The 27,472-nt window shown below is 41.9% G+C and overlaps 1 protein-coding gene across 1 annotated transcript in view; it reads right to left on the bottom strand.

The window, feature by feature from the left end:
- LOC149303118 (voltage-gated delayed rectifier potassium channel KCNH1-like) overlaps window positions 1-27,472 on the bottom strand; it is a 144,869-nt gene that overhangs the window by 31,709 nt on the left and 85,688 nt on the right. Inside the window, exon 10 of the mRNA XM_089481488.1 lies at window positions 11,226-11,422. Coding sequence (XP_089337614.1) covers window positions 11,226-11,422 — 197 coding nt within the window. The remainder of the gene's footprint in view (window positions 1-11,225; window positions 11,423-27,472) is intronic.

Genomic DNA, 27,472 nt, shown 5'->3' with positions numbered 1-27,472 from the left:
ACTAGTTGATGCCAGACCAGCCCCCTGCCGAAACGACCAATAGAGTTGCACACACGTTCCTTCACGGCAGCTGCTGCTGCTCCGATGTGTTGTTAACCCCGTATTAACCCCTGCAAGGCAACCGGGAAGGAAACGAAGATTAAACGAGCACGAAGAATGTCCGCGAATATTCGCCCGAAGAGAAGACAGGAACGGGCGAATATTCGCGGAATACGAAGGTTTTTTCCCCCCCGAAGACGAGCACGAAGACGAACACGAAGAGCCCCCTGGTGCCCAAGTCTAGTGGAAATATCCACTTAAAGAGACGGCACCCTTCACATGTGACATGTGATTGAAAATAGGTAATTATTGCATACAATTCACTGTAAATATCCTCAAGGAATACATTCAGAAAAAGTTCATCCAAGCAGATATAATGGGTGTAATTTATTTTTAATGATCCTAATCATTTATTTCTCGCAAGTGCTACATCTACATTAAATTATAATAACTCACATCTAATAGTAATTATGCAAACATGAGGTTTTAAATTAAACAATGCAGCCCTAGTGCTCAGTTACACTGAATATGAAAGGTTCAAAGATACATCACATTTCAATATCGCTTTTTATTTTAAAATTACTAAAATTAAGTAAACACATAAACTTTAACTTCAATATGAAAATGGCACTTGGTGTGTTGATTCATACATGGTGCTGTCCAACGGCTTGTGAATATATTAATATGATACATATGATACATACGGTAAGATACAGGGCTGGTCCGAAAACAAATGGCAACCCAGACAAAAATAACCTCTAAGGTTGCCCCCCAACTTAGAAGCAATATGGGTATATAAGCGGAAACTCGTGAAATTAACCATGTGAGTTTGTTAGTGTACTTGATTTACATGATAATAAAATATATAATTTAAGATATCTATCATTGTGGGAAATAACGGAAAGGAGATGCTACTATAAATATCCAAAAATGCATGTAAAAATTTAAAATGATGTGCTGTGAGATCTAAAATATCTTAAAATGACAGGAATGAATTAAAAAACTGTAGAGGAATCAAACAAAGTAAATGTTATAAAATATGTAACTAGCTATATAGGGTATGAGACTATTGTATACGGTATGAGGGCCTATATATTGAATAAAAAATGTGGTATGGTAACGGGCCTGCTCTAAACCAATTCCTTGGGGTAACAGGGGTGATATCCCCATTATATTACTAAATAAATAGAATATTACCTGATCCTTGGTTATATATAATGTGTCTTAATCAAAACTCTATGCTCAATGCAGAGACAAGACAACAAGATGTTGTTAAACTAATATCCTTACACCCAGGAACTCACAGGGTTTGCCCCCACAGTCTATGGGTTTTACCCCAATCCCAGAGAAACAGGGTAAGTGGGTAGATTCTCAGGGTCACTCAGTCTGGAGTTGACTTCTTCATTTTCTACTCTACCAAGGGAGATCTGAGCATCCCAGCTGTGCTTTCCAGACTGGCATATTACAGTTGAACCCCCTGCTTGAATATAGGTGACCCATGTCTTTACTGGACACATAGCCAGGAATCCAAACACACTGATCACTTTTAAGCAGAATTATGCAAAATCAAACACACTGACCAATTTTAACCAAAACGACGCACACATAGACCCACACCAAACTCACACTGATCAACGTCAGCAAAACTGACACAGACTCTTAAATACAAATGTGGCGCATTTAATTTTGATGTCAACTTCAAGCCTTCAAACTTACAGGAAGCTGATATTGAAAGCATAACAACTTGCTTATGTAAAAATCCGACTTATATCAAGTTGAAGAGTGGCTCTAAATGGGCAGATTAAGTTGAATACAGTAAACTTGATATGATTGCCCACCTCAATGGCCATCTCCACCAACAGACCTTGATGATGATTTGATTGAGAGACAGACTGACCACTAGCACAACCAACTTGGCAGATGGACTCAATGCTCAGTTCAACAGAGGTAAATTTGAAGTCACCAGCAACTCAGCAATAACTTAACCTAGCTCGGCAGTACTCAACCCAACTTTGTGGAGACAGAGGAGTTACTATTCGAGTTATCATGGTGGCATCCTGTTGAGTTAATTGAGTCCAGTCACTGACGACATAAACTTTAGTGAATTGACCTGCAAGATATTTCAGTGGCCTGAAATTTATTATAAGATTATTTAAGATTATCAATTATAGTCATGCCCTGTGACCCATGTGTTAAAAGTGAGGGGAATTGTAAACCTACTAACGCAAAACCATTAAGATACCAAAATTGTTAGCAGCCAATGGGATTATCACACTGGAAAACTCAAGGTTTTATTCACTAAGCCACAATTTTTCAAAAGGTCAATGTCTGAGATGTCTGAGTATGAACTGTGTGGAGACATGAAGGGTCAGGCCACCCATCGAAGGCTGCAGCTGACCCACCACTGATGCATTTGGATAGTCTAAGAACGTAAGACGGAATGTAAGTGAAGATATATTATTTCCAACATCTTAAAGTTCCAGAACTGTTTTACATAACATTAAAATATTATTGGCAGGAAAATCAAGGGGAAGTTTTTTAAGGTCAGCCCACTGTCCTTTAAATTAATAAACATTTTGTACAAGAAGTGTGTAGAGGTGCGTAGGGTCCATCACCCATTGGCTGTATGTAGTTCTTTCAGTCTTATAACAGTGATTCTTTCTGACACTTCTCCAGCCAGCGGTAACATCATCTACTGAAGCCCTAATCGCTCCTCTCAACTTCGACCATGATAACAGCAGTTGGACTTGGTCTCCCATACCCCTCTCATGGAAGCCCTTGCTGCCTAACATAAGAAAAAACCTAGTGCTGGTGCCTCTTAGAAGAGGATTGTCCTTTGCAGTATGATAGCAGGGCTGTCTACGGCGTCAGCAGTGGCGGATCTACCGGGGTCGCAGGGGTCGCGACTGGGACCGGGCCCCGGCGGCAGGGGGGCCCAAGCCAAGGGGCCGCCCGAAATCTTTTTTAAGGTTTTTTTTTTTTTTTAAATAAGGCAGGGGCGTCCAACATGCGGCCCGCGGGCCAAATGCGGCCCGCGAGACCTCGAGGTGCGGCCCGCGTAAGATCGGCAGCCAGGGCAACCGATCTTACACGAGCCGCACCTCAAGCCCTGCTACTTACTTGTGGGAGGGTCTTCTGGACAGCACAGAGGAAGCGGAGTTCACGTGACATCCTACTTCCTCTGTGCTTTAGCAGAGAAGGCAGAGGGAGGCCGCGCCCCCTGCTGAAGTCTGTGAGCGGCATCGAGGGAGCTGCAGTGCAGGTAAGGGGGTGGGGAGGGTGTTTGAATGAGTGTGTGTGATTGAGGGAATGAATCTGTGAATTAATGATTATATGAATAAATGAGTGTGTGTGTGTGTGTGTGTGTGATAGCATGGATGTGTAAGTGCTGGAACCTAGGCATGATGGGACTGTGATTGCTGTTAGCAATCACACTCCTATCATGCCAAGTCAGCCAGTACATGCTGAAACCTGGCCAGCTGCCCCCTTGTGTAGTGATGCTGCCAGCAGTATGGGGTCTGCACTTACAGCCACCCTGTACCAGCATGTACTGGCTGACTTGGCATGATAGGAGTGTGATTGCTAACAGCAATCACAGTCCCATAATGCCTAGGTTCCAGCATTTACTGGATGGATGTGTAAGTGCTGGAACCTAGGCATGATGGGACTGTGATTGCTGTTAGCAATCACACTCCTATCATGCCAAGTCAGCCAGTACATGCTGAAACCTGGCTAGCTGCCCCCCTTGTGTTTTGATGCTGCCAGCAGTATGGGGTCTGCACATCACTTACAGCCACCCTGTACCAGCATGTATTGGCTGACTTGGCATGATAGGAGTGTGATTGCTAACAGGTGGGGGTCATTTTTGGTTTTGGCTAAGTGAACCCTGAATGTTTTGGTCCAGAATTTTCATTTTAGTTCATCCCTAGAATAAATCTAGGGAATCCTGAATTTGTAGTCGCAAAACTTTCAAGGCCCAGAAATCAGTGAGGGGAAGAGTAAAGGTTTTGTGTCATTTTACTTTATTTTAATCTGCATATTTTATTAAAGGCCATATTTTTTGTCACAGTGAAAAATGAGTGCGGCCCGCGCACGTATACAATTCTGATGAAGTGGCCCACTGCAGAAAAAACTTGGACACCCCTGGATTATGCCCTTTGTACATGCGCCCCTTTTTCTTTGATTTTTTTACAGATATGATTCAATATGTAAATTGAATTTGTTGAATTAGTTGAAAAAAAATTGTTGAGTAAAAATCATGTTTTTTTGGGGGGGTGAGGGGGTGGGGGGTGAGGGGGTGGGGGGGCCCTTAACAGATTCTCGCACCCGGGCCCTGAGGCGTCTAGTTACGCCCCTGGGCGTCAGCAATCTCTAAATTCATCCAAGCATCTGACGTTTTATTTCTACTTGGATCATATGTGCTCCCACCTGAAATCATGCAGTACTCGTTATTTTAAAAAGTGAGAACATTATAATATATTAATGTTGCAGATAAGGAATGATGAATTGTTTGGCTAAAGGAATAAATATGTTCTTGGAGTTCTACACTTAGATTCATTTCTGAGAAATAATATTTCATACAAATCTAAAAAAGTAGAAATCGTCACTTGAATATCTTTGTAATATATATTATTACTGAGAAAAAAAGAGAACAAAGTCAGTGTTATTTTTGTGGCTTCTCTAAAGTCGTTTTAGAGCTGAGTAGTATCTACACTCTCTTACAAATTGTGTTTATTATCTTAATTATTCATATGGAAAATTATAACATCTCATTAACCTATTTCAAGGGTTCCTAAACTATCTGAAATGTGTGATTTAAGAGCAGGGCTACAAGAAATTAGCTTGGGGAAATAGATGTGAAACATCCTTTACTATATACTTTATTAATCTGTAAATTAGGTTGTAATATGTGGGTGTCCTTTTTCCCAGCAGAGCATACCTGGGAACTTTTTGGGTTTGACCAGATCTACTTGGTCAGATTCTACTTTCCCCCCTCCGACATTCTGCCTATTCTCTGTCCACTTTCCCCAGCTCCCTGCCTAATTTCAGCCTACTAAAGGCTTTTTGGGACTGGCCCCAGCCTACGAGTGGCCAGTCTTTGCCCCTATACAAAGCACCCCGCTCCAAAAGAGAGGGAGCACTCCGGGTAGCTAGTGTGAGTGATTCTGTTGGTCAGTGGTAAATAAGAATGCCACGGGTAAAGGGAAATATCTCCTATATGGGACTGAAATCCTAAATCGGTTCTGCACAGCTAAAAATCTCTCTTTTAATCCTGAAATTCAATTTGCATCTCCTGCCACTTTCCACGGACGAGGAATTAAGACAGCCAAACTTATTCTTTACTTAATTACAAAAAATGGATGAAGTGTGAATAAAGGCTAAAAAATATGATTTTAATATAATGTAACGATTTCTTATTACATGTCGAGGAAGTGATTAACGTTAAAATTAAAAAGAGGAAATAAAACGTTGAATATTGCTGTTCCAGAAGGCATTAATCTTGCTCGATACTCTATGAGTATGATTCAGCAACCAGGATCATGTCTCAGCATAATTAACGGCAGCAGAACCGTGCTATAATTCCCTGTTTTCATACAGTGCGACATTGTATCTACGTTTATATTTTTTCTTCACAATTTTTTTATTTAAGTCATGTTATACAGCAGCTTTTTGTCATCTGCTCTTATTTCTATGTCATATAAATGTGGTGTTACTGCTACAGAGGGGACAGCAGAAAACAAGCCGCCCCATACCCAACAACCCCCCCCCTCCGCATCCTGAACTACTGTAATATAATAGAAAAATGTAACAATTAGAAATGCACACCAAATAGATCAAATAAGCAAATAAAGGGTGCCTTCTGAGTATAAACATATGCAATTTAAAGCATGCACACCAAAAATTTAATATTTGTATTTATTATATTTACGTAAATCTAAAAAAATAGCTAAATAAATATAACATATACATATATATATATATAAGGCAAAAAGTACACACCAAATAAATAAAGCAAAAAGTATCACACTATTACAGAATAAGCTGAAGCCCTTGTCTGAGATCCCCCAACATTTTGGCAAACTTGTCTGTGTCAAGGGTGCCTTCGAAGAAGCCGCACTCGTTGGGCAAAATGAGTCTCAAATGTTGGACTGGAGCCAAAATACTTCTTGTTTGTGTTACAGACATTGACAGACTCTCATACCTAATACGAAGAGTGTACTGCTATACCAAGGACTTAAATGAGACACTAAACTTCAATAAAAGTATGTAAAATCTACACTTCTTCTGAAAAATCTATCTTAAAGATACCTTTGATCTGCTCTATCTGCAAATGCAATACTATAAACACAAAATGTAAGCACTTTGTCACACAGTATACACTACAGAATGCTAGGATTTTTTGTCTTTTTCTTTAAATAATATTGGTCATTAACACTGAATTTAAGCAAAAAAACAACTATTTATTTTACACTTGGTGCTGGGTTTTACAATATCCTTATCTATAATTTCTAGTAGCGCATAGCAAACCTGTGAGATCACAATAATAATTTACATGTGGGGCAGATTAAGCTTTTATACTCATACCATTTTATTTCATGATAATATTTTATTTGCTTTTGCGGCTGCTACCTGACATTGTGTATTTCAATTGGACTCTTTGTCCAAGGATTTAAATGATGTCCTACTTATATTTTGCTTGGGTATTTTTTCCATTATAGGATTTAAGAGTAATCTACTAAAGTAATATTAGAGTGACAGCGGAACCCATTTTATATAATTTTAACTAATTTCTTATTTCTGATGGGTGTTACAATAACAACTGGAAAATTATTTTTAAGAGAAAATTCATGGTGGTTTTTTTCGGTTACAAAATTAAATACCATTAACAAAGCTGTGAAGAAAAGTAACTTGTAACTATTATATTGTGACATTCTAATAACATTTGCAGAAAGTTAAAATAATTTCACAAAATCAAAAGTTAAGCACGTTAATACTTTAGGAGCTCTTAATCTAGAAGGAAAGGGAGACTGGATAATAAAAAAATCTTGGTAAATGTTAATAAAAAGTCTGTATTATTATTATTATTATTATTATTATTATTATCTTTTATTTATATAGAGCCAACAGTTTACGCAGCGCTTAATACAATACATATATTCAAGGGATATGACAAGACAAGAATTGACAGACTAAGACAAAGCGATACATTCGGTGGAGAGAGCCCTACAGATTGCATAAAATTGGGTCATGGGTAGGTGATCATTTGTCTACTTTTTGGGGGAACAGGCTCTTGATTTACTGTTTTCTTTCCAATGATCAGGGTTAGAGGAATAGTGAATAGAAGGAGTATTCTGGAATATCTTGTGATTTAGTTTTGCACACGTCACAATGTATATGACGACTTCATGAAACATTGTGTGAAACGTGACATCAGTTTTAATGCTTTCACTGATTGTGACCTTGTAAGTATTTCTCACATTATTGGATTATAAAATCTTTGATTCCTTGTGTTTTTGTTCCCGTGATTAGATGGAAAACAGCCTTACAAAAGATATATTATATTTAGTATTATTCTGTTATCCCTGTGTTAACTCTTGATCCTTCTTTTGGATCAAGAGTAGGAAGGTTAGGTAGAAGGGTTGAACTTGATGGACTTAGGTCTTTTTTCAACCTTATGTTCTATGTAACTATGTGTATCAGGGGGTTGGGGGCAGCCTATTGGGATTTCTCACAAGGATTAATGTTTTCAGAACTGTGACGCATGATGAGGAGGCTCATTGCCAGTAAATATTGTATGTTAAAAAGACATATGGCAACTCCTGTGATTGACTTTTTTTATAGGCTATTTCCTAGAGAAAGGCTGAATTATAGGGAAGTAATATAGCAGCGCTAATAAGGAACTGAGCTGGATGGCATATATCACAGTTGGCTGAGCTTTGGTTCAGTGGTTTACATCAGCATAAAATGAAATTCATGCTGAGTCTTACTTTTTTCCATTGTGAGGAAAAGGGCAACCTTTTTCCCGCGGCGGTATGGAAATCAATCAGCGTCCTGTATATGGGCACTAGTAAGTGCTGACGTGTTAAGCATTATTTGCACATACATAAGGAAGAGCAGAGATGCGATCAGAAATACTGGCTTTTCGGCCAATGCATTTGTTCTGATCACAGCATAAAACGCAAAGACTGAAAACCAACTAATGAACTCCTCAGCTGTCTATTCCCCTCCCGTATAAACAGATTAAGCAACAGTTTAGGGCCCCCAGAGCCTCATCAAAAGGAAAACTTTATGTATATGTCACAGATTTTTTATAACGCACACCTCCCAAGTGTCCTAGTTTTGGCAGGCCAGTCTAGATATTCAGGCTCTGTCCTGTGCAGCTGCCCCACTGTCTCTCTTTTGCGGGCAGTTGGGATCATGGGTCAGTTGGACGGGTACATTGTAGAACCCAACAAAACCTAGAGCAGTCGCTGCGTTTTTCTGTTTACTGTCTTTCACTTTTTTCAGGTAAATTTTGAATTCCTTCCTTGGTACCAGAACTTCTTCAACTAGATTGGCCCTCTACGTTTTAGATCTCTTCTGCATCAAAACAGATATTGCTGACATTTTGTGATACCATTTAGTGGATCAACACCCACAGAGAAGACGGGATCTGATGTCAGTGTATGCAGATCATGGTATCTGTAAGTATTGATCAGTATTGATTACACTATATTTTGCTCATCACTAAACCTCCCAGATTCTTCATCTCCAATACAACCTTGGAACTTCTGTCGAAGCTGACTTTAATATGCAACAAGAAATACCAAAATGGAAACACAACGTCAAATATAACTAAACATTTTTATTAAATATTCCAGAAATTAAACAAATGTAGAAACAAAAAATAAACGCTCAAAAAGGATGACTCCAAACATACATATCCTCTAAAATAAGCCGGCCATGCTCCAAATATTTGTAAAACTATGACATGGTTTGGACAGAAAAAAACCTATATGAAGTTTTAGGGTAACCAGCCCTCAATTCAATTAAGAAGAACTTTTTTTTTCTGGAATTCATTCAAATACATGACATCTTGCCCATGGTTAGTAACTAGTCCAGTGCTTTCCAACTGACTAATGTTTATAGGAACCGTAGCTTCGCTGGCCCAATGCGCTCAATAAAACGTACACCGTAAAACAATGGCATATCTCGATGTTTAAACGCGACTATGGTTCATCATGTATTGTTTTGTAAAATCATAAGGAAATTGTTATTTATGAAGGTCATAAAGCACAGCTGTCAAAGCTAAATAATCAACTTAATACGAGAGGCCCATCAGAAAGCTCTCAATGGCTAATGGTATGTCACGCTTTTCAAAGGACTTACTCACAAAAGCTTTCAACTAATCTGTCTACCTGACATTTATTGACATTTAATTAAAGTAAAAAAGAGCAAAATTAAATAGTTGAGACATAGAGCCCACAGTCTTGGTTTTTATCTAAGTATTTCTCTTAAAACAGTTTTTTATGCTTTTCAGATACTTTTGGAGGTTATATGTTCCTCAAAAAAAACAAAACAAAAACACGAGAAGTTGCCATTTTAATGTCTATGCGACATATCAATCAATCCATTGACCTATACATCAACAAAAAGACATTAAAAAAGCCACTGCCAGGGCCGGTTGGTTTTGTTCTCACAATATTTATAACACCTTCCTGAAATAGGATAGTATACAGGCCGGTTAATGTTCTCACACATAAAGGAAGGAAAGTCTCTTCCAGGGTTATATAGGCAAGGGTGACTATGTTGATAATTTGTCACATGGAGCATATATGTTTAACATGTGGCTGACTAACACGAACAGCTGCCAATTGTGGATGCATAGTGTCTGAGAAGAGAGAGACGAGCTGAGGCTGTTTACATTTAGTTTAGATGGGTCCCTGGAGCAAGGGTCCCCTTCCAGAACAATATATATATACATATACATACACAAACACACACACCACATGGTCTTAGGAGGAGAGAAGAGACTCAGGAGGGTCTGTCCAGAACTGCAGGAAACTCTAAAAGCCCCCTGCTGGCTGATCATACACATTGCAATCAGCAACGCAGGGCTATGGATCACAGCAGCGGAGATTAGAGGGAGAAACCAAGTCTCTACTTCTTCTTCCAAAAAATTGATGCATTGCTATTCGGGTGCAATACTGCCATGTCAGATGTGGCAGCTGTGTTGTTTTTTTTTCTTGAAAAAAACTGACAAATGTTTATACATGAGATGCAGCACTTAATATGGCTTTTTGTTGCCCTGGGCCCTGGACGGTCTCAGTCCGTCCCTGGATGCAGCACTTAATATGGCTTGTGTTCCTTTTAATCCACAGATCAACTTTTTTTTTTATGTGAATCCAAAATATCTGAGTGTGAGGTGAAACCTTACAATATTTAGAACACATTGAAAAATGAACATTCCCATCCATATACAATGCTCCGGCGTGCGCTACGCTTAAATCTCACTCTGACGCACATAGAAATGGTTTTCTTATCAGGCTGGCAGTTAGTGCTGCTCTCCAGACGTCCACTTAGTGACACGCTTGCTATTTTTTTATTGTTAGGTAAAAATAACCCCAAAAGACAAATGTACCTTTTTAAAACAAGAAACATAGGATTTGTCACAAAAAAAAAGCAAGTGAGTCACTGTGTAAAAGCCGAATGCGCTTCTTTTACTGACTACAAAACAAAGTTGTGGCCAAAATGGATATAAAGAAATAAAGACTGGATATAAAATGTGAAATCCAGAACTACAAAACATTACAATGTCTTTCTTTATATATAATAACGCTGATATCTGTATAGAAACATGTCTTTCAACGGTTAAAAGTATTCTATTACTATTAAAACTAAGCATTACTATTATTGACCCTTTTACTAGCAGAATATAAACTCCCACTACTCCAGATTATTTATGTATTAGTTATCATCTGCAAGTGCCAACTCCTATCATTCTTATCCAAAGGCTGGTTGAGTATGATTGGAGTTCTGGTCCAAATAAACACTAAAAAAAAAACGTATTGTCTGTCTCTGCAACAAGTACCGTGACGTTATAATTAAGTATGATGTCACTGAAAAGGAAAATAATTAAGAAAAAGGTATAATCGTTGAACAAGAAGCCGCATGGTTCAAAACACTCCAAAAAGAAGTTACGTTACCCTTTTCCGCAGGTTATAGGTGAGGATCAGGTTTCGGGAAAACGAGTGTGAGAAAGCAGTGTAGAACTCCAAGACTTTCTGTAAAGCGTCCCTTTTGATGACGTGGAGATCACAGTAAGTCAAGGCCCTAACGTTTGCACAAGATGGAGCCAGGGTGGTCTCTTTCCAGAATACGTCCCCAAATACATCACCTTTACCTGCAAAACAAAAAGTAATTGGCACGTTAGCAGGTTGGAAACCCTTAACCCCATTCATTGCTGGACTCCTGTTAGTTACATCATGTCATTTACTAGCAACCTGTGGCACGCCAGTTGCTGTTGATTACAACTCCCAGCATGCTTATATGTATAAATATATATATATATATACACACACACACACACACATTCTCTACCGTTCAAAAGTTTGGGGTCACATAGAAATGTCCTTGTTTTTGAAAGAAAAGCTAATTTTGTCCATTAAAATAACATGAAATGGATCAGAAATCCAGCGCAGACGGTCTTAATATTGTAAGTAGACTTGGGCACCAGGGGGCTCTTCGTGTTCGTCTTCGTGCTCGTCTTCGGGGAAAAAAAAATCTTCGTATTCTGCGAATATTCGCCCGTTCCTGTCTTCTCTTCGGGCGAATATTCGCGGACATTCTTCGTGCTCGTTTAATCTTCGTTTTCCTCCTGGTTGCCTAGCAGGGGTTAATACGGGGTTAATAACACATCACAGCAGCAGCAGCTGCCGTGAAGGTACGTGTGTGCAGCTCTATTGGTCGTTTCGGCAGGGGGCTGGTCTGGCATCAACGAGTGAATTGCAGAACTGCAGAATGCACTTCATTCGTTGATGGCAGGCGAGCCCCCTGCCGAAACGACCAATAGAGTTGCACACACATACCGAGGTGTACTGTCCATAGATGTTTAATAAAAGAATAGGGAATATTTTACATTTTTAAATTGATTTTGGACCACTTTACATGCCTAACATTTGCTACCTATTTACAATGGCATACTTTGCAACAACCCAACTTACTTATTGGACAGGACTGGAAAATAGCAGGACTGTCCACCAAAATCTTGGGTGTGTTGGCAGGTATGCTGATGGAAAAATGTTGGACAAGAACTAAAAAATAGCTTAGGGTTAATGTACGGTTATGTTTAAGATTAGTAGCAGTGCACTGGTTTGGTTAAAGATGGATTATGTCTAAATAATAATAATTTAATTTTAATGTTTTTTTTTTAAAAAAAATAGGGGTTTATTTAAATGTATTTTAAAGTTAGATTTATTATTTAGTACTTGATTATATTTATTAAATGTTTATAGTAGCGTTACCTACCGAGCTATAACTACCTATGTGTATTTGCATTTTGCATACCTAGTTTAGCTAAATTAGATGGGACAGGACTGGAAAAAAGCAGGACTGTCCCTGAAAAAGTTGGGTCTGTTGGCAGGTATGTGGATGGAAAAATGTTATAGGGTGAAGTGTGAGTTATAGTGTTAATGTAATGCTATTAGTGAGTGAAGGCCAGGGCAAATAACAAGGAAAAGGTCCTTGTGTTTTGTGCATTGTAAGTGTGTGTGTATGTGTGTTATGTGTGATGTCACTGTGTGTTATATGTGTTATTTGTGTTATTGTGTGTGTTATGTTTGGTTGGTTGTGTATCAGAAGGAAAATAATGAAATGGAAAAGGAAATGGGAAAGGCAAATGAGTGGGCAATTGGCGACCCGCTCACCTGTTTCACCCCAGGGCAAAGCACCCAAACACTGTCAGTCTTAGACGTTTGGCAGCAGACTTCCAGAGCTCAGACACAAGGCCCTAGCGTAAGCTGGCCACTCCGGCGGAGGTAGCAGGCGTTGCCACACCGCAAACAGAGGCAGCCAGGGGGGAGAAACTGCCCTTACCATTAGGGACATTTTGGGCATGACTCTAGCCAGGAAGCGAACTGGCAGAGAAGAGATGCTGGCACCACCACCAGCAGCAGCATTGAAAAGGCGAATGAGTGGGCAATTGGCGACCCACTCACCTGTTTCACCCCAGGGCAAAGCACCCAAACACTGTCAGTCTTAGACGTTTGGCAGCAGACTTCCAGAGCTCAGACACAAGGCCCTAGCGTAAGCTGGCCACTCCGGCGGAGGTAGCAGGCGTTGCCACACCGCAAACAGAGGCAGCCAGGGGGGAGAAACTGCCCTTACAATTAGGGACATTTTGGGCATGACTCTAGCCAGGAAGCGAACTGGCAGAGAAGAGATGCTGGCACCACCACCACCACCACCACCACCACCACCAGCAGCATTGAAAAATTGGAAAGGCGAATGAGAGGGCAATTGGCGACCCGCTCACCTGTTTCACCCCAGGGCAAAGCACCCAAACACTGTCAGTCTTAGACGTTTGGCAGCAGACTTCCAGAGCTCAGACACAAGGCCCTAGCGTAAGCTGGCCACTCCGGCGGAGGTAGCAGGCGTTGCCACACCGCAGACAGAGGCAGCCAGGGAGGAGAAACTGCCCTTACAATTAGGGACATTTTGGGCATGACTCTAGCCAGGAAGCGAACTGGCAGAGAAGAGATGCTGGCACCACCACCACCACCACCACCACCACCAGCAGCATTGAAAAATTGGAAAGGCGAATGAGAGGGCAATTGGCGACCCGCTCACCTGTTTCACCCCAGGGCAAAGCACCCAAACACTGTCAGTCTTAGACGTTTGGCAGCAGACTTCCAGAGCTCAGACACAAGGCCCTAGCGTAAGCTGGCCACTCCGGCGGAGGTAGCAGGCGTTGCCACACCGCAAACAGACGCAGCCAGAGGGGAGAAACTGCCCTTACCACTAGGGACATTTTGGGCATGACTCTAGCCAGGAAGCGAACTGGCAGAGAAGAGATGCTGGCACCACCACCACCACCAGCAGCAGCATTGAAAAATGGGAAAGGCGAATGAGTGGGCAATTGGCGACCCACTCACCTGTTTCACCCCAGGGCAAAGCACCCAAACACTGTCAGTCTTAGACGTTTGGCAGCAGACTTCCAGAGCTCAGACACTAGGCCCTAGCGTAAGCTGGCCACTCCGGCGGAGGTAGCAGGCGTTGCCACACCGCAGACAGAGGCAGCCAGGGGGGAGAAACTGCCCTTACCATTAGGGACATTTGATTCATGACACTAGCCAGGAAGCGAACTGGCATCGAAGAGACACTGGCACCACCACCAGCAGCAGCAGCAGCAGAATTGGGAAAGGCGAATGAGTGGGCAATTGGCGACCCACTCACCTGTTTCACCCCAGAGCAAAGCATCCAAACACTGTCAGTCCTTGGCGTTTGGGAGCGGACTTCCAGAGCTCAGACACAAGGCCCTAGCGTAAGCTGGCTACATTGGCGGAGGTAGCAGGCGTTGCCACACCGCAGCAAGTGCAACCAGGGGGGAGAAACTGCCCTTACCATAAGGGACATTTGAGGCATGACACTAGCCAGGAAGCGAACTGGCAGAGAAGAGACACTGGCACCACCACCAGCAGCAGCAGCATTGGAAAAGGCGAATGAGTGGGCAATTGACGACCCACTCACCTGTTTCACCCCAGGGCAAAGCATCCAAGCACTGTCAGTCCTTGGCGTTTGGGAGCAGACCTACAGAACTCAGACACAAGGCCCTAGCGTAAGCTGGCTACACCGGCGGAGGTAGCAGGCGTTGCCACACCGCAGCAAGTGCAACCAGGGGGGAGAAACTACCCTTACCATCAGGGACATTCGAGGCATGACACTAGCCAGGAAGCGAACTGGCATTGAAGAGAGACACTGGCACCACCACCAGCAGCAGCAGAATTGGGAAAGGCGAATGAGTGGGCAATTGACGACCCGCTCACCTGTTTCACCCCAGGGCAAAGCATCCAAGCACTGTCAGTCCTTGGCGTTTGGGAGCAGACCTACAGAACTCAGACACAAGGCCCTAGCATAAGCTAGCTACACCGGCGGAGGTAGCAGGCGTTGCCACACCGCAGCAAGTGCAACCAGGGGGGAGAAACTACCCTTTCCATTAGGGACATCTGAGGCATGATTTCAGCCAGGAAGCGAACTGGCAAAAGATACTGGCACCACCACCAGCAGCAGCGTTGGAAACGGAAAAAGGTGAATGAGTGGGCAATTGACGACCCACTCACCTGTTTCACCCCAGGGCAAAGCATCCAAAGACTGTCAGTCCTAGGCGTTTGGGAGCGGACTTACAGAGCTCAGACACTAGGCCCTAGCGTAAATTGGCTACACCAGCGGAGGTAGCAGGCATTGCCACACCGCAGCAAGTGCAACCAGGGGGAGAAACTACCTTAAACATTAGAGAGAAAAAATTTAACTTTCCAAGCTAAGAGCTGGGTAACCCAATTTGGGCAGATTGAATTTAAGAAAGGCAATCTGCTCCATCAGATGAGGTGCCATGCGTGAGCGCTGTGGACTCAGTATGTTTCCAGTCATAGAAAACACGCGCTCACTTTGAACAGTGGTTGGCGGACATGATAGAAGCTGCTGCGCAACCCATGAGAGTGCAGGCCACACACTCTTCTTTTCATCCCAGTAGCTAAGAGGATCAACATTAGGAGCAGAAGGAACTTCACAGAGGTAAAGTTTGACCATTTCAGCAGCACTACTCTCCTTTCTGCTGCTAGCTCTGTCAGATGGTCCAACTATACTGCCAAGTGCCTCTTCCCAAAACGCAGCTGCTCCACTCAGCTGTGTTGTGCTGCTTGTGGCACTGCTGCTGATGCTGCTGCTAGGGGTAGCAGACCACATCATCTCTTCCTCCTCCTGCACCTCACCCTCCTCGGACAGCATTCCCATTTTACGCTGCCAGTCACGCACCTTGTTGACCAATTGCTCCCGGTAGCTACTGAGAACATTGAATTTCAAAGCTAGCTTTCCCTTAATTCTTGGATCACAAAGGCACGCTAGCATCATTTCGGGACTCTCTTCCATTCGCTTGCGAAGGTGTACTTTTAGCAGATCCTTCAGCTTCCTGACTATGGCTGCTACGTCAGGATGTAGAGTGCCACCTTGAACAGCCTCACGGTTTCCAAGGAACACATCCATCTTGCTGCCTAGATGGGAGAACACTGGGATTACCTGGGCCAGACTGGCAGTGTTTGAGCTTAAATTTTCTGTGGCATCCCTGAATGGTTTAAGGACTGCCACTAGCTGGGCGATCACTGTCCAATCCTCCCTATTCAATGGAGAGGTAATCCCAATATTGTGCTCTGAGGCAAGATTATGGATTGCCCTCTGCTGCTCCAAAATCCTCTCGAGCATGTCTAACGTGGAGTTCCACCGTGTACTGACATCCTGACGTAGGCAGTGTACGGGAAGACCTGACCTCTCTTGCTCTTCCCTCAAAAGTTGGCTAGCCTTAACACTATGGTGAAAGTGCCCAGCGATCTTTCTGCAGCGGGACAGAACTACTGCTGCCACATTAGTTCCTTCTGACATTGCTGCCTTCACTACAAGATGGATGATGTGGGCTGCACAGCGCACACCAACAATATGACCATCTCGCAGCGCTTTCACCATATTGGCACCTCCGTCAGTTACCACAAAACCAACTTCAACATTGGTGCCCGCCTCTGCTCCCACCCAAAGGCTAAACATTTTCCTAATCGCATGCAGAATATTTTGGGAAGTGTGCTTTTCATCCATCACTTCTGCATGGAGAAGGAATGATCGGTAGCCTGCTGCAGCAACTTCCTTAGACACACCGGGCTGCCACCAGTGTGCTGTCAAAGAAAGAAAGGCATGCTGGGCGCTAGGTGCACTCCACAAATCTGTAGTGAAATGAACACACTGACCAGCAGCCTTGGAAAGCTCCTCTTTCACTGCTGCAACACAGGACCGATACAGCGAGGGGACAATGTTCCTGCTGAAAGTGGAACGTGACGGAACTGTGTATTGTGGAGCCACAGCCGCCATCAATTGTTTGAAAGGCTCCCCTTCAATCATGGAGAAGGATGCCCCTCCAACAGCAATGAACTGACCAATAAGTCGCGTTACTTTATTGGCCTGCTGTTTGGGCATCGTTCTCTTGGAGTAGAATGCCCCAAATTCTTCCAGGGTGGGCTGGGCATGCAGTGCTCCAACCTGCCTTGGTCTCTGGCTGCCAGCACTAGTTGCTGCTGCTGCTGCTGCTGCTGCTATTGGCTCAGAAGAAGAAGCTGTTGGGGTTTTTCCACGGCCACCAGCTATGCTGCCTGCACTAAGTTTTACCTCTGCATCTTTCCCCAATAGCACAGCGTTGTGTTGAGTGCTGAGGTGATGCTTCATGCTAGCACTGGTAAAATGGCCAGACACTTTCCCTCTGCTTATTAGCTTCCCACAATGTTTGCACTTTCCATAGCGCCCTTCTTCAACATTTTCAAAGTGCTCCCAAATTGGGGCGCGCATAGCCTTGGAGTGTGCCTTGGGTGCTGCTCTTACTGCTCGGGGTGGATGAACAGAGGCAGAACTAGTGGTGGTGGGACTGGTGGTAACAGTACTGGCCATAGTGGGACTGCTAATTGCTTTAGATTTGCTAGGTTTTGCTGCTGCTGCTGGTGGTGGTGATGGTGATGATCGTAGCGGAGAAGGTGGAGGCTCAGGGGAAAATTGTGCACTAGTCATTTGGACACTGCTCCCTGAGGAATCTGATTCCTGACCACTCATCTCCTCTACTTCCTCTGGCTCATAGTCTAGCTCTTCATTAGCCAGATCGAATGGAATTCCTGCTAGGCTGGAGCTAAGACTGATATCGTCGTGAGACTCGTGACTAGTAGTAGTGCGAGCAGGAAGAATAGACTCTGCACTTGGCCTCTCAGTCTCAGGCTCCTCTGCTACCTCGCTAGGTGGAGTTCCACTATGTGTAGCCCTCTCTCTAACTGTCTTTACAAAAATTTTGTAAGGACTTGGTGGCTTGCTAGAGGTACTAGGAGGACATGGCGTGGCGGTACCAGTGGGAACAGTAGGCGCAGCACTAGTGGTGGTAGAGGCGGGGGTGGTGGTGGTGGTGGTTTTCCCTACAAAGGAATGAGATCGCTTTGGTTTGGGACCCCTCTGAGTCTTGCTGCTAATTTGGCTCTGCTTGGTACCTTGCATGCTGCTGGTGGATGGGGAAGATGCTGCTTGGGGCAAAAGGCACTTCTTTTTAGTCACTGGGCTGGTACTACTTGTGCTACCCTTTAACTTTGAACGTGCTTCTGGTGCTTTAGGCTTTCCGTAAAAAACCATAGAGCTTGTGGGCCTAGCCGCACTACTACTGCCTGCTTTTGGTGCCTTTCCTTTACTTGATGATCCTTCAAGCAATGCTTCCCCAAATGATAAGCGAGAGCTTGGCCTACTTGGCCGACTAGACTGACGCAAAGGCTGCATCTTAGAGCTGGTGGTGGTGCTGGTGGTGGTGCTGGTGGTGGTGGTGGTGGTGGTGGTAGATGGAGCTTGTCCCTCCTTAGTCCCAAAAGGAGGATCCATTTCAAATTTTGTGTTGTGTGTGTAGTGTAGTGTAGTGTAGTGTAGTGTTTAAAAAACTATAAAAAAAAAAAATAAAAAAATAAAAATAAAAAAAAGGAAAAACGAATTAAAGACAAAAAAATTAGAGGAAGTTCTCTTCAGTGCTACTGCTTAAAAAGTAAAACTATGCACTACTGCACTGTGCTGTGTGCAATCTGCCAAAATCCTAAAGTTATTGAAATTATTAACTCAAGATTAACTATTTAATAACTAGCAGTATTTTATTTTTAATTTGAATTTACACGGGCCTAAGAGCTTAGCCTACCACTATGCTAGCCTAAAGCTATATTTCCTTACTATAAGTCTACCTCTAGGCAGACGCTCTCAAACCCACTAAGCTAAAGTGAGGTTAAATCAGATTCAGTATATGATTTATTAATTAATATTAAATTATATAATATTAATAGATTAGAACTAATTTACTTATATATTATGTATTATAGATAGAAGAATATAGATTATGAATTAGAATTTAGAATTAGAATTACTTATATTATAGATTATGAATTAGAATATTATTATTTATAATATATTATAGATTAAGATTAAAGAAGATTAGAATTATTTTAGTACTACAGCTAGTAGCTTGAAGCTCTGCTTAGTACAGCTCGTCACAGTCAATTTTTCTTGAAAAGAATTAGAAATAAAATAAAATGTCACAGCAAAACGGTTATCTTCACTGCTTGCTGCACTCACTAGCCCAACAAGTTCACTTCACTGATGGACTGAGGTGAGCAAAACACTAAGGGTACTTTTAATAAAATTGAAATAAAATGTAAAATAAATGAGAAAATCTTTGCAAAACAGTTAACGTCACTGCTTGCTGATCAAAAAAAAACACAGCACTTATGCGGCTGCACTCACTAGCCCAACAAGTTCACTTCACTGATGGACTGAGGTGAGCAAAACAAATGAAATAAAATGAAAGATTAATTAAGAAAAATTGACTTGGTCTCTTACTGTTGCTAAAACAAAGCACAAACTATAGAGCTGCAGCACCAGTACTAATAAGATTAGCTGAACTATACGCTAGTAGTAATTAATTAATATTATTACTTTTATTTATAGCTAATGTCTACAGTACACTCTACACTAGTATACTATTACTAACTATAACTGACAAATATATATATAATTTTATAATGAATTCAATTATTAATTATATTAATTAATATTACTGATTTTAAATTAGACACTAGTAGATGAATGTCTACAGTACACTCTACACTAGTATACTATAGTATATATATATATATGACTGACAAATATATATATATATATATATAATATTATAATGAACTATTAAATTATAGATTCTATTAAATTGTAATTTATAAATTCTATTTAATTTATTTAAGCAGGACAGGCAATAGGCACTAGTGCCAGCCCAGGGCAAGGGCACCCCAGTGCCACTGAGGCACTGGGTGCACTGTCAACTCAACAGCACTTACACTAAAGTTGATGACAAATTAATTTTAAAAAAATTAAATTAATCAAATTATTATTATTAAATATATTAATTAAGTAGCACTGAAGTGAGGATGAAGTACACAGTGAGAAATGGCAGGCTAAGGCTTACCAGTCTCACACAGAACAGAACAATCTCTCTCTGTAACGCTTGGATGCAGCACAGCAGTGTTGCCAAAGCAGTCACAGCGAAAAATGAATGGATCTCTCAGGCAAGCTCTGGTCTTATAAAGGCGCCTTCAGAATTCAAAAAACAGCAGCACAGGCATTGGACGAGACCCTTAGCGTTACGTCACAAGAGTGAGCTGATTGGACAGACGAGGATCAGCTCACTCCTGTTTGAAATTTTGGCGGCTGCGCGGCAAAAACGAAGACGATCACGAAGAATCTTCGATTCTTCGTGATTGTGAGTCTTCGTCTTCGCCTACGGTTTGCCGGCGCTGTATTCTGTTCTACGTTCCTTCGGAACGAACAAAAAAACGGCCTCTTCGTGCTCGTTTTCATGTTCGCCCGAAGACGAATGCACAAGTCTAATTGTAAGATGATTATTGTAGCTGGAAACGGCTGATTTATAATGGAATATCTTTATAGGCGGAGGTCCTTTATCACTCCCATCACTCCTGTGTTCCAATGGCACGTTGTGTTTGCTAATCCAAGTTCAAGTTTTAAAGGTTAATTACGAGCAATTACGAACCTGGAAGCCAAAGAAAGGATAACACACAGGTACATAAGTAGGCGTCAGTAGTTTATGACCCATAATAAATGACGAGAAGTTGATTTTCTGAACACACGCATACAACTGCTAGTGTTTCTTAATCCAAACCCGATGATTCTTTTTCTGAAAATTAGGCTGGTGAGACAGGAGAAACAGAGTTATGTGTTTTTTAAATGATATCTTTGGCTTTCTGAAGAGAAGCACTAGAGATATATCAGATTGCAATGACAAGCGTAATCTAATTCCAAGAGCTGGATGACCCTTATGTACTTTGCATTTAAATGCCACCTTGGATACACACCAATTGTCAATTGCACACAAATCTAGCATATTAGATCAGTGCTTTCATATACTTGAATTTGATGTACAACAGCACGGACATGACTTTATATAGGTATTTAAAAGTAATTAGACTCGGACAATTTTTATTGTATTGTGATATTATTGTAAACAATATAATTATTATTATTTATTGTTTTATTAAAGAGAAATTGCATGGAAATTGACAATATGGAAAAAAAAAAGGGGTGACTTGGCAGAGTTGTGGTTTCAACTTGTAATCTTCATTATACATCATAAAAGACCATCTCCAGTGAACTTTTGCTGCAGAAGAGCTTGGCTGGCCCTGTATAATGCATAGTTAAATCAGGGAGATTTCTCCAAAGTCTCCCCACCCATTAGAACAGCCCCGGAGGGAAAGAATTGGACAGAGGGGCCACATGAATGTAGTGCGGACGAGGTACTCATGGTCAAGCCTGTTTAAGGGGTTAAGGCATGACTAAGCAGAAATTTTGGCGCTGAAAGCTTAAGCATTGGTGGCACGTGCAGGGCCAGAGGGGAGGGGGTAATTACCCTGCCTGGGGGGTATATAAGGAAGGGTCGTGGCCTATAGGGGCAATCATTTTAAAGAAAATTTTCCCGCCCATCCCTCCCCTAATTTTGGCATTTGCCGGGTACTCTGGGTTTTTAAGATGGTACGGTGCAGGAGTTAACCCTCTAGGTATGGTTACTTGTGGTGCACAGAGGTGTAAGTGCAGGACACTCCGGGGGCATGCGCCCCTGTGAATCGTATGGTCATGTGACTGCCGCGCTAGGGGACGCCGGCAGTTCCAGCAGGGATACAGGTGGTCAAGCCCATACCAGCAGGTTACTTATTTGGTTATTAATTTGGTTATTAAGTGGTTATTAAATGGTTACAATTGGTTTTGTTTGCTTTCATTTTACAATAAATTATTGATATATATTGTGTCAAATTGGTTGTGTTAATAATATTTGACACTTTGTAACATATTAATAAAGGTTGAGTGTCGCGGTGCTGAAGTTATTTTAAGTCCTCACCGCGGACAAATAATTCCATATCTGACGTTTCTTAAAAATATTTTTTGAAATAAAGAATTGTCTCTTGTTTTATTTGTGAAACTGGACGCTACTTCATTCAAGAATATGCATTATAGAGGACAACTCTTCTTGCTGAAGAAACCTGCCACTGTTGGACCTTCATAATGAATAGCGGGGGAATTGAAACTGCAACTCTCCTGCAAACTGTCACTTTAGTGAATGCGCTTCCATGAGTTCTCATAGCACTTGCCGAAAATCCCATTATTGCACCTTCAAAAGAAATGTTGCTCGCCACTAACCTAGTTATTATTTGCCAAGTTGCATTTCTTTTATGTTTTTTTTTATCGGATCACACTGTGAAATATAAATCCAATTTCACTTCTGCATCCTCACAAAACTCTCGTAATCTCGCAGCTAACGTATTCTTCTTCTTGTCTGTCGGCACCTGTACAGACCACCTCCGGGCTGATACATCACCTGCCCACCCGGTTAACATGACATAATTGAAAGAAGAGGTTGGTGGAAGACAATATTTTTAAAGCCTCTTTCATCTCCTCGACATGTTAACCATGGTGGGAGTGATTCTGTCAGCAAAGATAATCAAGCCTATTATGTTTCGCCTATTTCTTTTTTTTTTTTTTACAAAAATGCATTTGCAATTTTATTTTCTGCTTCCCTGGAAAATTTAGATGTGTTCTCCGCAGTACATTAAATTGTAAAGTATGTCACTGAAATGGAATCTTAAAGTAGAGCAGCGGGTAACCATCTAATTATAGGAAATTATTAAAAATACCTGTAGAAGCGCAGAACTAATATTATGAGTTTACTGAAAGGGAACATTCTTTAACAAACATTGTTCAGGAAAAGTACAGAAAATGAAGGGATTTAAAATAGAGGAGTCTATTTAAAAAAAAAAAAAGTCCAGGCATCAACACGTAAAGGTCTTATTTATCACAGCTTGTGTTACATTTCATTCTGCTAATTACCATTAAAGCATACGAGAAAAGTCGGCGTGCAGAGCAATGCGTCTCCAGCCGTGCCTACGAACGATGTATTGCTGCTACACACTGTCATTTCCCGCTGCAAAAATCTATTTCTGTTACAATGGCTTGCTTGAAAAACGATGCTTGCTTGACAAAAGTGATAAAAAATCTGATCTTTTGCTTATCAGTAATGTTATAAAAAAAAAAAAAAAAACCCCTTTGTAAGCGATATTATGGATCTCCGTGTCGGAGCGTCTTTGAATGCAGCGTAGGTGCAGGTGTCGCAATTCCGTAAAACAAGGGCTTAAGTGGCTCGATGTCTTTTGAGATATTTAAGACTATTTAAACATGCACGGGGTAGGCATTAACTTATCCGGAGTCAAAGACAAGATCAAGGACCGATTGGTCTTTAAAACGGGAAAAATGGACACCCAAGATGGGACAAATGGTTCTGCTTTTAAATTCTATGTTTCTATATAGACACAGGGGCCAGTCAAAAACCGCCACCCATCAAGAAAGGAAATATTACGTTTTTGGGCTCCTTTTGGCCTCCAGTATTCAATCAGCCAACTCCTTCCCTCCCTTTATAAGTCTGCTCTTTCCCACACCCCGGTCATTCGTCTCCTGTGGGTACGTTCCTTGTTCCTGAGTTGTCAGTGTTCCTGAGTCCACGTGTCCTTCTGCGCCTTTGTTCTGGTTTCCCTTTGCTGTTGCGTTCCCTTTTCTTGAACTCGAATTATCCAGGTGTTCCCCTGTTCACTGAGTTCCATGATGGACTATTGTGGTGGTTTCTGACCTCAGCCTGTCGATGGTTGTGACCAACCTGCATGGTTCCCAATAACTGAAATCCTGACTCTGGATACTCTGTCTCCTTGTTGTATCATCCTGAGCAACTGTCACCCTGACCTTAATGTCAGGGCTCCCTCCTGTCAGAAGTCTCTCCACCCATTCTCACATGCTTAGGTCCCAGCCTATGGATTCCACCCCAATATTCCACCTTGGTGGCTTCATTCATGGCAGCTTTTCAGTCAAAAAACTAAAAACAAAAAAGGCTTTGACCAAACGGCTAACATTAGAATGACTTTAAAGTAGCCCAATAGTACATGGTTTGTGCACATATCCCGCTAAGCATTAGTTTTTTGTTTTTTTCTTAGTCTGTAGTAACCCATTTCTTTAATTCTATTGATCACATTTTCCCTTATATAGACATTTGAACAAGTCAAGTTCAATTTTCTTTCTAATTCCAGGTATTTGTGCAGCTGCCTTTTTTTCATTAGTCTGTGAGAGTTGTGGAGTCTCATTTCACTTTACTGTGATCACTTATTGATTCTTTTATGTATGTTCTGCTCAATTCTATTTCACTCTTATATATTTATTTACACACCCTCCATTTTTCCAGCCGTGTAAGCATTGTATTATATCACAACAGTGAAAAAAAACTATTGGGAAAAAAAAATCAGAGAAGATTGAAAGAAACATCATTTGAATGGTGCGTTTAAAAAGCTTTACATACAGAGCGGATTTGAGAATGCAAAATGGGCAAATTCATTAAAATTAACAAAATACAAAATTGACAAAACCATTAAGACATGTTAATATAATACTGGAAGGAAAAGATGGCCTTCTCGAATTTACATTCCCTCCTAACAATTCTTATTGCACAAGAGGGGCACTTGCTTAAACATATGGCAGGGGGCATGACAATGGGATAGGGCTTTAAGGTTTCCATAAGTTTATTATGTGAATGTGTGACCTGTATATGGTTTATACCTTATAGATTTACATAAGAGCTATAAATACATAAAAAAAACTCTCCACACTCCAGGGGGCGCCGCCGCGGGGTCCGACGCCACCGTAGCGTACCGCTGTACGCTACGGTGGCGTCGGACCTCCCGGTACCTAGCGGGGGGGGGGGGCGGTCCACACCGGGTTCCGCTCATCAGGGGGGCACCCGGCACCCCTCCAGAGACGGACAGTAATGTCCGCCGCTGGAGGAGCAGGCTCGCAAGGGAGCGGTATCGGAGGTCTTTAACAGACCTCCGGCTCCCTTGAGTGATTTTAGACCGGTTCAAGGATATCCCTTAAACCCGGCTTAAAATCACTCAAGGGAGCCGGAGGTCTGTTAAAGACCTCCGATATCGCTCCCTTGTGATCCGCGCGGCAACAGCTGCTGTGCGCCGGGGTTTGTTGTCAGATCCCGGCGCACAACACTGAAGCCCTCTGACCCGGAAGAAGGCAGAAGAACTGAAGAAGAGGAGTGAAGAGAAGGAAAAGGAGCTGTAAGGGGAAAAGAGGAAAGGTAGGAAAGCATTCAGTGAGAGTGGATTGGTATATGTGTGGATTGGTATATGTCTGGATTGGTATATGTGTGGATTGGTATATGTCTGGATTGGTATGTGTGTGGATTGGTATATGTGTGGATTGGTATATGTCTGGATTGGTATATGTGTGGATTGGTATATGTGTGGATTGGTATATATGTATGGATTGGTATACGTGTGGATTGGTATATGTGTGGATTGGTATGTGTGTGGATTGGTATATGTGTGGATTAGTGTATGTGTGGATTGGTATATGTGTGGATTCGTATATGTGTGGATTGGTATGTGTGTGGATTGGTAAATGTGGATTGGTATATATGTGTGGATTAGTGTATATGTGTGGATTGGTATATATGTGTGGATTGGTATACGTGTGGATTGGTATGCGTGTGGATTGATATGCGTGTGGATTGGTATATGTGTGGATTGGTATATGTGTGGATTGGTATATGTGTGGATTAGTATATGTGTGGATTGGTAAATGTGTGAGAGTGATGGGTGTTATGCTGTACCATTTCCAATGTCTTTTTCATGATCTAATTATGCTCTAAAAGTACATCATAACTCCCATCACTCTATACTGTTCCATACAGTGGCAGAGCTGGGAGGCAGAGGCCTTGCACCCCCACCGCAGGACTCCTGAAAGGTAAGTGAACTTCAAAGAGGGAAAGGGTAGATAGTTAGATGGGGGTAGATAGGGAGAAGGGAGTGAGAAGGGGTAGATAGGGCAGAAGGGAGTGAGATAGGGCAATCATACTCCTATCATGCCAAGTCTGCGAGTACATCCTGGAATCTGGGTATGCCTGGGCATGATAGGAATGTGATTGCTGTTAATCACATATATATATATATATATATATATATATAATATTGTTATTTAATTATTTTGTCCTATTTTGGTGTGTTACTTAAAGTTTTTATTCCTTTCTTTTTTTGGGATGGGGGGGCGCCAGAGGAGTAGTCCACACAGGGCGCCAGAACACCTAAGGCCGGCTCTGCCTGCGTGGGAAATCACCTGACACACGGACATCACAGGAGCGAGTGGGGACTGACCCCACACCGATTCCAGCAAATCAAGTACGTTTTATAACCAATTGCCGACCGGGCCATAGCCAACAGATGGCTACAGCACGGTCGGCTTATTCTGGGAGGACGTGTACAGTTGTTGTTTGTTTTTTTTGTTTTTTTCAATAAAAAAAATGTTTAATGGAAAGCTCTGTTATTGTGTTTTTCTTTTTAAACAAAAGCTGTTAATTAGTTTGAAAAACTGTACGAATTGTTTTTTCTAAACTAAAACCTCGTTATTCAGGTTTAATTGCAGTATTGGCACTTTGAAAAAAATAAGTCGTTTTGGTTTGCAGTTTGGGCACTTGGGCTCAAAAAGGTTTGCCATCACTGCTCTATACTGTTCCATACAGTGGCAGAGCTGGGAGGCAGAGGCCTTGCACCCCCACCGCAGGACTCCTGAAAGGTAAGTGAACTTCAAAGAGGGAAAGGGTAGATAGTTAGATGGGGGTAGATAGGGAGAAGGGAGTGAGACAGGGGAAAGGGGGTAGATAGGGAGAAGGGAGTGAGAAGGGGTAGATAGGGCAGAAGGGAGTGAGATAGGGCAATCATACTCCTATCATGCCAAGTCTGCGAGTACATCCTGGAATCTGGGTATGCCTGGGCATGATAGGAATGTGATTGCTGTTAATCATATATATATATATATATATATATATATATATATATATATATAATTTTGTTATTTAATTGTTTTGTCCTATTTTGGTGTGTTACTTACTTTAAATAAAAGTGTTAGATTTTTTTATGGTGTGGGGGGGTCATATTCGGTTTTGGCCAGGTAAATGCTGCACTTTCAGTTTCAGTCCAGAATTCGTTTCGGTGCATCCCTACTACTAAGCCAGACAATGAAGTGGTAGGCCTACATC

Source organism: Sceloporus occidentalis, unplaced genomic scaffold, assembly GCF_023333645.1.
Source record: "Sceloporus occidentalis isolate IW3139 unplaced genomic scaffold, rSceOcc1.0.p SCAF_15, whole genome shotgun sequence".
NCBI lineage: Eukaryota > Metazoa > Chordata > Lepidosauria > Squamata > Phrynosomatidae > Sceloporus > Sceloporus occidentalis.
Note: the sequence above shows the minus strand (reverse complement) of the source record. Positions and strands in the feature narration are given on the sequence as shown.